Raw genomic sequence first — 11,168 nt, forward strand, 5'->3', positions numbered from 1 at the left:
GATGTGAAGACTGGGTGGAGTGGTAGATGTAAAGGCGCCTTTTAAAGTACAAAGAGCTGCATAAATGTTATGTTTACAAGTGCGAGTTGTCATTAACTACATGTTGGCTAAAGAAGGAGCAACCCCACAATAAATCTTACCTGAGTGACTACACCCTATACAGGGACCATCTGGCTGTATTTTTTTTAACCTTGTTAAAAAATGGGAAATGTTAGCTCTCAGCTCTTGTACTCTGTTGGCACCTCTCTCTGGCTATGGCCTCCTGTGTAATACGCCTTCCGGAACTCACCCCAGGACATCAAACCCGCCGTCAGGCCCGCAGCGTGCACTTGAGGAAATACAGTCAATCAGTCCTGTGGCTAATGACAACTGTCAACTGAATCTGGTGGTAGCTGTTTCCAATAACTGTCAGAATATCCAAAACTGACAACATATCCTAATGCCCAACCACAGCATTTGTTTAAAGAATTCAACAAATTGGAAAGTGAGGAAAACTGGGAAGGAAAAGTTCAGCTATCATATTTTGGGGCCCAGATTTATTTCCATGCAATATCTTGGGAAATCAAAATATAATTTTCTTTATACCATGCCCCATTTCTTTTCCACAAGATAAATTACTTTTTTTCCCCAAAAGTGTTCCGTTTTAGAGAGAACCACTTCAGGAATACTGAGGATGTTTCCTTCCTTCCTTCCTCCCTCCCTCCCTTCCTTCCTTCCTTCCTTCCTTCTTTCCTTCCTTCCTTCCTTTTTGGAGGGTCTGACACTGCTACTATACCAACAGGAGAAAAGGATTTACCAAATATTTGCATAATTGATTAGCAACCCGGGAATTTCCGTGGCTTCTGAAAAAGGAGCTCTGCCTCTTTAAGGCTCCACAGTGCTCAGGGCTCGGAAGCAGACAGAGCAGCGCTGCAGCAGCGACTCATCCTATCGATAAGGTTCAGTTAGCCAAGGTGGAGGATGGGAACAGAATGGAGCTGTCCCAGCTACTCAATGAGATCAGGGCAAACTATGAAAAGCTCCTCACCAGAAATCAGATAGAGACCGTGCTCTCAACAAGGATCCAGGTAATGATTTCATACAGACAGACACCTTCCAGGATAAGGAGACAATCCATGTCTACCCAATTCCTGTCCCGGCCTCTCTGAGGTACAGTATTTCCTTTTCAATGCAGCGTATACTGGGGAAGGAATTTAGGTTTTACTGCAATCTGACGGGGACTTTCGGGGGAGATGCTGTGATTACACTGTTAAATGACCATGAGATATATGGTGATCCATTTTTATATGAATTACGAGGTAACTATCCTTAATAAAACCTGGGATCAACATACAATAAAATGGTGCACTCGAACCTCTTTTAAGACATCCTCCAAGGGGAAGCATTTCAAATACCCTTCAAAGATCTTACGGAGCTATTTATAGAGATAATTTAAATAACATCTTAAAAATGGCAAGCTTTATAGTAAGATATATTAGCTTGGACACTTTTAGAGAAAAACTAAGTAAAATATTTCTAAACCTTTTTAATGAATTCAGTTTTATACCAGATCATTATAAATAGAAGTTATTTGAGTATGTGAGCATGGCATTCAGAACAATTCTGATATAAATTGGGGACAAACAAAATTCTCCAAATTGATAGACTCTCCACTTAGATTATAGATTTTTGCTTTTGTGCTATAAGATGAGAATGTTTATTTCCAATACTGGGCATGCAATATTTAAGTTTTAAAAACAAGAGAGAGCCAAGTTGAATAAAGGCTAAATCCTAATTTCATAGACTTACTGTGTTTTAAAGTAATAATTACTTTTAGCAATTATGGTCTCAAATCTTTAAACAAATGAACAAATATTTTAGAAACAAAAATTCAGAAATTTGTTTTTAGTTTACCTACCATATCTGAATTCAAGTTCTATTCCAAGCACCCCAATACAGCAAAGTGTTTACTTAAGATCATCACCAAGAGGGAGGAAAATATTACTAGGAAATCATAGGACTTTACTTCATTAGCAATTCATTTTTAGTAACATTATAAATTTTACCTCTGGGTAACATTGTCAGTCTTTATAAAGGATGATCATTGTCCTGGATTAAGCAAAGTCACTGAGATATTTAACTGTTGGAATAGTTCACTCACCTTTTACAAAGTGGGGGGGATAATGACAATTAATTTTTAATGACAATTTCTGAAAAGTATAAACCAAAAAAACATTTCATTTTTGCAATAGTAAAAATACAGGTTATTTAGCTTACAAGTCACAATGTTGAAATGCATCAACTCACATATCTACTTTAGAGGATTGTTTTAAAAGTATTCAGAAAGTCAGCTGAAATAAATTCAAGAAAGCCTATTCAATTATTACAAAGTAAAAAAAATAATCTATTTTAGTTATTTATTGCTATATAACAAACCACCCCAAAACTTAGATTTTTAAGAAAAAGTGTATTTCTTCTCTTGCTTCTGTGGGTTGCCTAGGTTCATTAGGGGTGACTCTGCCGCCGCATGTGACATTGGCTGGGACAGCAATCATCTTGGGGCACAACTGGGCTGGGTCATCCCGGGTGGCTCATTCATGTGTCTGGTATCTTGATGGGATTTTTGAAAGGCTGGATCTGCTGAGGCAACTGGGCCTGCCTCTCTCTCTCTCTCTGCCTCTCTCTCTCTCTCTCCCCGCCCCCCCCCCCCCCCCGGCCACCATGTAACCTCAGGGTGTCCCTCCATCTGGCCTCTCTACATGATCTCTCCAACAGAATATTCAGACGTCTTACGTGTTGGCCCAGGGCTCCCAAAAGCATAGAAGTGGAAGGTGTCAGGACTTCTTAAGGCTTAGGCCTAGAACTGACACTTCTGCCACATTCCACTGGCTAAAGCAAGACATGGGTCCGCCCAGATCCAATGTGGAAGCCAACACACAAAGACATGAATTTTGGGAAGTGTGGTTGATTGGAATCTTCAGAATCTAGCTACCACACAAGCCTCACTGCTGGTTCCAAAATCCAAAACACCAGTAAATACCATTATTTTTATGCACTCCTATTTCCTAAATTCTCAACACTTTCTTTCGCTCTGATATGTGTTGCTGCTTGCTTTTGCTAACAATGCTAAGAACAACAAACCAAAAGAAACATATGAATGCTGTTCTCTAATACCTTGCCATAAACTTTATTCATAGACTTTCAATTACTGCAGTGCTTCCTTTAAAAAAGAATCTGTTGTACCATCATATTAATTTTTTTATTTTAAAATGCATTTTTATTAAGAACTTAAAAAGGTTATAATTTTTGCTTCAAAATATTACAACCAATTTCATACATTGCTCCTGCTGCTCTTGGGACCAAATGCTGAGAATTCTGTCAAAAGATACTTTCACTTAATTTCAACATCAGCATATGAACATTTAAAGCTAATTATTCAATAAAATATTTTATCTGTTATTTAATATAAGAATATTTAGAAAACAGTGTATAAATAAGTCCTCTTTGCTACTACCCTAGATACCCAAAATTAACATGCCTTCTAAAAAGATCATATTGAAAAAGATAAATCAACTGTGGGATAGCTTAACACAGAAATCTATTTTAGGATCTCTAATGCCTATGATAACTTAATTTTCTAAATTATTCATAATATACTTTCCAGCAATATTTACTCATTATGTACCCAGTCCAATAATTGATTAATTTAGGATATATAGTTGTTTATCTGCTTTTATAAAGCAACCTACAAGAAAATATGGGAGGAAATAGCAGCTAATTTCAATCCTCCGTCCTTATTAATGCCACAAATAGTGGAAAGTTAAGAAGCAGAGGCCTCGTTCTTAGATCCTGTAAACTGTTACTTTTCATTAAAATTGGTGTATTTTCCTGCATTTCACAGACTGCCATAGTAGGAAGAGACTTTTGAGGTTCCTTTTACACCTGAGAATACAGAGGCTGCGAGTGCAATTGACTTGCTCACATATTTAATTAATTAGTAACTGTGCACCAAAACATACATTTGTAATGTAACAACTTAAAGAAAAAAAATTATTGGATTCCTATGCTATTTTTCTGTAATTGCTTTTAAATGTCTCATTTTCAAGAGTGCTCTTTCCTTTTTTTTGTTACTGTTGTTGTTGTTGGCTCTCTTCTAGCTAGAAGAAGATTTAAGCAAAAAAATGGACAAAGATGAAGAGGCTTTAAAGGCAGCACAAGCAGAACTCAAGGAAGCCCGACGCCAGTGGCACCATCTGCAAGTGGAAATTGAATCTCTCCATGCTGTGGTGAGAATGATTTCCAAAGCGACCGGCCCATTGAGTCCCCGGATGTTACTTGATTAAGAGAGGGGAAACAAATAATCCCATCACCTTACAGTGAGAAACCCACTGTAAGCCAGAAATCGAGGCCACTGAATTCTATCCCTGGTCCTAATTCAACTGCCCCCCTCCCTCCTTCATGGCAATAGCTGTCATCAAATCACTCAAGGTTTAGTTCACACCTATAAAATGAAGGGGCCCTTGCTTATTACCATGGGGTTCTCTAATTGTTGGAGTGGGGCAACAGAGAGCTGTCATTATCCAAAGTCACCACAGTGGGGAGTCTTTTACCCATACTACTGAGATGGCTAATAGAAAAATACTTAAAACACTTTCCTGAAATGCCTTTTATAAGTAGTCTGCTTTGGCTTTGTTATTCAATAGTCTATACTTTCAATACTTAAAACATTAAATAAGAGTAGTAAGTTAATCACACTAGTATTTTTTTTCCAGCCATAAGAATTATCATAGGATTCCTTTGAAATAGGAAGCTCTCTAACTACTTATATAAAATATATTTATAGTTAATATTTAGGTCATACATAAAGCTATAAGGAAACACCTCTTGCTTAAGTGATGTAGAATCACTGCAGCCTTTTTAGGAAAGAAGATAACACAATAGAATAAAGACATTGCCAATCAGATCTCAGAAACGCACGTTGTTTCCCTGGTTCACTGATGAAGATCTATGTGAAACAGGAAAGGGGCCTTGAAAACTCTCTGCAAGCCAGTGAGCAACATTACCAGATGCAACTGCAAGACCTGGAGGCTGTGATTGAAGGACTAGAAAAAGAGCTACAGGAAGTCAGGCGCGGCATCGAAAAGCAGCTTCAAGAGCATGAGATGCTTCTCAACACGAAGATGAGGCTAGAACAAGAGATAGCAACTTACCGCCGCCTCCTAGAAAAGGAAGAAATCAGGTACTTAATACCATAGAGTTCATGACAAGTGGCAGGCAATGCAGAGCCACTTGCGTCATTGTCGATGCACTCAGAGACATTGAATCTAAAAAAGCCGTCACCACCATGGCATGCTCACTGAGTTTCTACAGTAAAACACGATTAGTACGCACTGCAAAGAGGATGAGGAAGGACTACTTCTAGCCTCCACACGTTATGGACAGAACAGCCAAAGTCAGTCACATTAGCTACAACAGAGTGCATATCAGGCCTAGAACAAAATGTAAACAATTCCCAATTGATGCAAAAATGACCTTTCTAAACATTCTCACTTTCCTTTCCATGCAAACCTTTTTAGAATTAGTCATTGCCTTATATGAACCACTTGGAAGGAAAGTTTGGAAAACTATTATTACTGCACACCCCCAACAAAGGCCCACTCCTCTTACACACCAAACACCAAAATATTACGGCCATGGAAAGTAATTGGTGTTTGGAGGATTTAGAAGACTTCCCGATGTCCTGATTAACAAAAGCTATCAAAGAGGAATTCTCATTCATTCAGTTTCATAATCTGCAATCACTTTTAAGGTCATATGGCTTTGAACACAGCACAACCTCCAATTTTCCATGTTCTGATAAAAAGAAAACTTTATTCTTTTTAAAATAATTTTTTAATGTTCAAGTACAGTTGACATACAATATAATATTAGTTTCTGGCATGCAACCTAGTGATTAGACCCATCTAACACCATACATAATCATTATAACATTATTGACTACATTCCCTGTACTGTTCTAACATCCCCATGACTATTCTGTAACTACCAATTTGTACTTCTTAATCCCTTTGTCTTTTGCACCTATCCCCCCAAGCCCCTTCCCATCTGGCAACTATCAAAATGTTCTCCGTATCTGAGTCTTTTCTGGTCTGCTTGTTCATTTATTTTGTTTTTTAGATTCCACATATAAATGAAATCATATGGTATTTGTCTTTCTCTGACTCCACTCAGCACAATACCCTCTAGGTCCATCCATGTTGTTGCAAATGACAAGATTTCGTTATTTTTTATGCCTGATTCATATTTCATTGTATATATGTACCATTTCTTTACTTTTTTAAAAAAGGATTTTAATTTCTTTCTTTCTAGAGGGAGGGGATGGGAGGGAGAAAGAGAGGGAGAGAAACATCAATGTGTGATCCTCACACGCGCCCCTCACTGGGGACCTGGCCGGCAACCCGGGCATGTGCTCTGACTGGGAATCGAACCAGAGACCCTTTGGTTTGCAGGCCGGTGCTCAATCCCCTGAGCCACACAGCCAAGGCTACATGTATCTCTTCTTTAAAAAGAAACCTTTATTCTTGCTTGCTTCAGAATCCTGAGTCTTCTATAAAACTAGATGAAACTGCTCTAACCTATGTTTTGACGTTTCCTAAATCTTTGAAAAACATAAGTTAAATTCAAAATATACCATTTACTTGCTGAGTGATGCCAGGGAAGTTACTAAACCCGCTGTACATCAGTTTTCTCATCTATAAAATGGAAAAAATATTACCTACCTCATAGGATTGAATAAATCCTATGAAGATTAAATAAATTAATCTGTAAAGATTAAGCTGTGATGATTAAATCGTCAAGTGCTTAAAACAGTGTTATGTAAATACACATATAATTTATCATTAAATAAAATAAAGGGTTGTGAATTTTATTTAATTCCTAATCCTTCAAGATATCAGTAACTTGGACTTTAATGTTCCTATAATACAATTTTTATTATGCTATATTTAATATATACAAGAAAGTATCCAGAAAAATACAAGGAACTCCCATGTACGCACTTCCGCAGCTCAGGCGGTGAAACACGTACACTGTTGTTGAAGTGTGCCAGCGCCGCGACCCTCGTACCTCCGCCGCACCTGACCCGCATCCCCCCATCTCATCCTCCCGCCGCAGTGGAGCTTGGCTCCAGAATTTGATGATTAGTCTCAAACTCCTTTATATTAATATATATGTATCCACAAACAAAATATGAAATTGTTTTGTATATAATTTTAATCTTTATAAAATTATCTACAATTTACTTTTTTTTTATGCAGTATTATATTTGGGAGATTCATCCATAAGATCCAGGGTACCCTTAGTTCATTTATTTTCACTGGAAAATAGCATTTCCATTGTATGAATATTCATCTATTCTCTATTGGTGACCATTTGTTTCAATTATCTGCCAGGACATTGTTGCTCCTATAATATAATTCTTTCCAATTTCAGATATTATGGTTGTATCCAAGGAGGGAAAAAAGAACAAAAACCTACAAGTAGAGTTGGTTTTCTTTTACCTTCAGGTGAGTTTCTGATATAAATGAACTAATTTGAAGACTGAAGTGTTATTTGTAGGGATCATAAACACTCTAACATAGCAAAAATAAGCAATATTTAAATAAATTTTGACATAAATTGACTGTGATTAGTAAATTCTTCAACATTGTAATTTAATATTTCATACATAAAATTTTCACAGCCATTATAAATGAAATATCTTTTTCAACAAAAGTCCCACAAAAGTGTGAGAATGAAAAAGTGGAAACAGCGACCAAACAGGCAATATTAAATGGGAATATCGTGAAGGAGAGCACAGAAGCTCATGGCACTATTCAGTAAGTAAATTAATCTTGACTAAGAAATAATAAACATGCAAGGAAATGAACTTCAATGGAATAATCTCAGTAAGCTTTGAATGTTTCCAAACATAATTTTAATATGCTGTGATTTTTAATCTGACACGAGTGAATATACATAAACAAAAATTCATGAAGGAATGCTCAATCCTTAATTCACCATTATTCTAAAAATACGCCAATATATGAGAGTTCCATAGAATTCCTTGAAATTATATTCATATGATTTTTAAAAGTATGTAAGTTATAAATTCCATGATGTAAATTGTCAACTAAACTTAAAATGTAAATATAAATTATAAATTATTCAAACTTCTTGATTTCTTTTTCATATGGAATACATACTGCATATTTTAAATATATCCATACCTCATATGGAAAGGTTTATTTTATCATTTCAGGACAGAGAAAGTGGATGAAGTTATTAAAGAATGGGAAGGTTCCTTCTTTAAAGATAACCCTCGATTAAGGAAAAAATCTGTTTCTCTTCGGTTTGATCTTCATTTAGCAGCCACTGATGAAGGGTGTTTACAGACTAAACAGGATAATCTACCAGATATAGAAGTCAGGCTTATCATGAGGAGATCATGCAGTATTCCCTCTATCAAATCTCCATCAGCAGCTAATTAGTCCAAAGACAGTGTTGACTTGATTTGAAATGACAGTAGGATGGACCAGGGTGGGCCATGCTGACCGCCTTCTGTCCCAAACGGAAGTTAAATACGTATGGTAAGTTAAGTGTGTATGTTATGATCAATGTGTGACTCTCTTCAGGGGAAAAAAAATGGCAAGGGACAAAATTTCTCTGAATCTAACTGTGGATGTATTTTTTGGAAAGGGGAAGCTTAAAAATAAAATCAGAAGTTCAGTGGAGTTTCTATTTTATTTATTCTCAAAGTAGTCGTTTTTGTTCCCTTGAAATTTTATCAGAGACTATAATTGTTAGTGGTTTAGTTAAGTCTTTGAAATTTTACTCAATGGCTGAATACTCTAAGGAAAAGGAAATAATTTATCTAAATATTATTTTATTACATTAAGAATCACACTGAGTTATTGTCACACTATTGTATGACTGGTTAAATCTAAAAAGATTTTTTAAAATTGAAAAACAATTATAAACAAACTTTTAAAGGGGACTCCCTATCCACTTAACCAAAATTTTTCCTTTTGAGACAATCCTTTGCATATTTAGAAAAATAAATTACTTTCTATAAGCAGTTTTGAGCAAACTATAGAAAATAGCCCAGTGCTAATTTGATTAAATAAAATTAATCTTCATCTAAAGTATTATTTTGTATTTTGTATTCATTATCTGATTTCCAGAAGACTTTATTGTCTTCTCTCTCTCACACACATACACACACACACACACACGAGGCCAGCTGTATAAAATATGAAAAGCTGATTACTACAGTTTCTAGAACATTATCCAACCTCTCACCATCCCTGCTCTTCCATCTGTAAAGTTATGTGATTAACTAGAGTATTTGATATGAGCATTAGGTAAAATACTATAGAAAGTCTTATAAATATTTCCTGAAATCATTTATGTGAATTAAGATAACACTGTTGTTATCTAAGCTAAGAGTATTTGCAGGATTTATGTTTTTAAATTGTTCAAACTGTAATAAATATGGATAGAAAATATATTTGTGAATAAGTCAAGTTTTGTTGCAATGTTTTTTAAACAACCTTATTTGTTTAATACAGGTATATTTATTTTAAGAGCTTAAATAATAAATACCTGTTTTAAACATTAGAAATTTATAGGCTATTAATTTTTTTCTAAACAGAAAAAAATGTTGAGTACCACTCACAATACTTTTTTCCCAGCTAAAGTATCATCCAAGGGCTACAGCTATGTTAGAATTTTAGTATGGCCTTTTCAATCTCTCTCTCTCTCTCTCTCTCTCCCCCCACCCCGACTCCTTTATTTCAACCAAAAAATTAAAGTATATTTTAACCAGAAGAAAATTATGTTAAATAATCTTTAACATAGTACAGGGATATAAAGTTAAAATTTTTCTTTCAATTAGTTCCGATTATTTTTTGCCTGGCTTATTCTATTTAGTGGAAGGGATAATTTTGTTGTCCCTTTGCTGTATTGCTTAACAATACAGCAGCATGTTAAGTGCTTATTCTTGCAAAGCATCTAACCTAAATATACATCCTATACGTAATAGTGTTTTAATTCAATATTAAATGCTACTAACTTCATTAAAGCTTTGAAAAATGCAATCATATAAACTAGTGTACTAAAGTTACTGTACTAAGCAACAGTAATCATATGCAATATACCTAGTGTAATCAATATGCAGTGTATAAACTTAGTACTGGGCATCATGAATGTAATTGCTTGTAATAGTAATTCCACTATGCAACTATTGTGTGTCACATGTACATTTTAAAATACAGTACTTGAATTTATAACAAAGTTTTATTTGCTTTGGGGCATTTTAAATTGGGATATGAATTTACCAAAGGAAATGAAAACACTACAATAAAAAAAAATGGAAACAAACTCTAAATCTGCATTGTGTTTGAATTTGAGACATTGTGTTGAGTTAAATCTTTCTAATATGGTTTGCTCACTTGGGGGAATGAAGAAAATTGTAACCATGCATGACAAAGAATTTTTTTATACTTTAACAAAAGAAAAATTAAAAATGGTATATTCTAATAAAAAAATCAAAATAATCCCATAATCCTGTAACAGTAGCCACCACTTGCAAAATATCCTGCTCCTCACACTGTACTCAGCACACTTGTACATAAACACTAATCCTTACACCAGTCCTACAGGATGTATAATACTATCCTCATTTTATAGATAAATACAAATTAATATTCTTCTGTTTTTCTGGAATAATTAAAAACAGATGCCTCCATAACAAAATACAAAAATAAAGAGTCATTCTAATGATTGACAATTACAGGGTCCCGCCCTGGCCCTGTCACTAATTCCCCATGAAACCCAGAAGGAATCACTTCAGTTTCCCCAGGAAACACTTGAAAACAAAGGGAAAGGTGGGACTTGGTAATAATGCCGAGACTATGCATGTGAAAATATCTCGCACAGCCCTACCCAAATCCACAGTACTATTTGGATGAAAATTGCCATTGGGAAAGAATTTGTGAAAACGATTATAGCTGACAATGATTAAGTTAATAGTTTAAAATACAACAGGTAATGAGAATTTTTTAAATTCTTTACTTCCAGAAGAGTCATTCTTTCCCAGTGAGATACCCAGTTTGAGCTGTGCTATCATGATAGTTTTGAAAGCACAAAAA

At 35.3% G+C, this 11,168-nt stretch overlaps 1 protein-coding gene across 2 annotated transcripts; it reads left to right on the forward strand.

Moving 5' to 3' along the window:
* The first annotated feature begins 895 nt into the window (after positions 1-895).
* Positions 896-9,423, forward strand: KRT222 (keratin 222). 2 transcript variants are annotated; one of them, XM_054593619.1, is made up of 6 exons: positions 896-1,067; positions 4,137-4,265; positions 4,998-5,218; positions 7,471-7,544; positions 7,721-7,856; positions 8,279-9,423. In XM_054593619.1, exons 1-6 carry the CDS (start codon positions 972-974, stop codon positions 8,505-8,507), a joined length of 885 nt encoding a protein of 294 aa, XP_054449594.1. In that variant the 5' UTR covers positions 896-971; the 3' UTR covers positions 8,508-9,423. The 2 variants fall into 2 exon arrangements, with proteins under 2 accessions (XP_054449594.1, XP_054449595.1); XM_054593620.1 differs by having other exon boundaries at positions 938-1,149.
* The last annotated feature ends 1,745 nt before the right edge of the window (positions 9,424-11,168 follow it).

The sequence above is a fragment of the Pteronotus mesoamericanus genome, unplaced genomic scaffold, assembly GCF_021234165.1.
Source record: "Pteronotus mesoamericanus isolate MK-2021 breed Mesoamerican mustached bat unplaced genomic scaffold, CSHL_Meso_final scaffold_476, whole genome shotgun sequence".
Classification (NCBI taxonomy): Eukaryota; Metazoa; Chordata; class Mammalia; order Chiroptera; family Mormoopidae; genus Pteronotus; species Pteronotus mesoamericanus.

Coding starts and splice junctions, on each gene's coding strand:
- KRT222 (XM_054593619.1), top strand. CDS start 972: ATGGAGCTGTCCCAGCTACTCAATGAGATCAGGGCAAACTATGAAAAG. Junction 1,068..4,136: donor TGCTCTCAACAAGGATCCAG/GTAATGATTTCA, acceptor GCTCTCTTCTAG/CTAGAAGAAGATTTAAGCAA. Junction 7,857..8,278: donor GAAGCTCATGGCACTATTCA/GTAAGTAAATTA, acceptor TTATCATTTCAG/GACAGAGAAAGTGGATGAAG.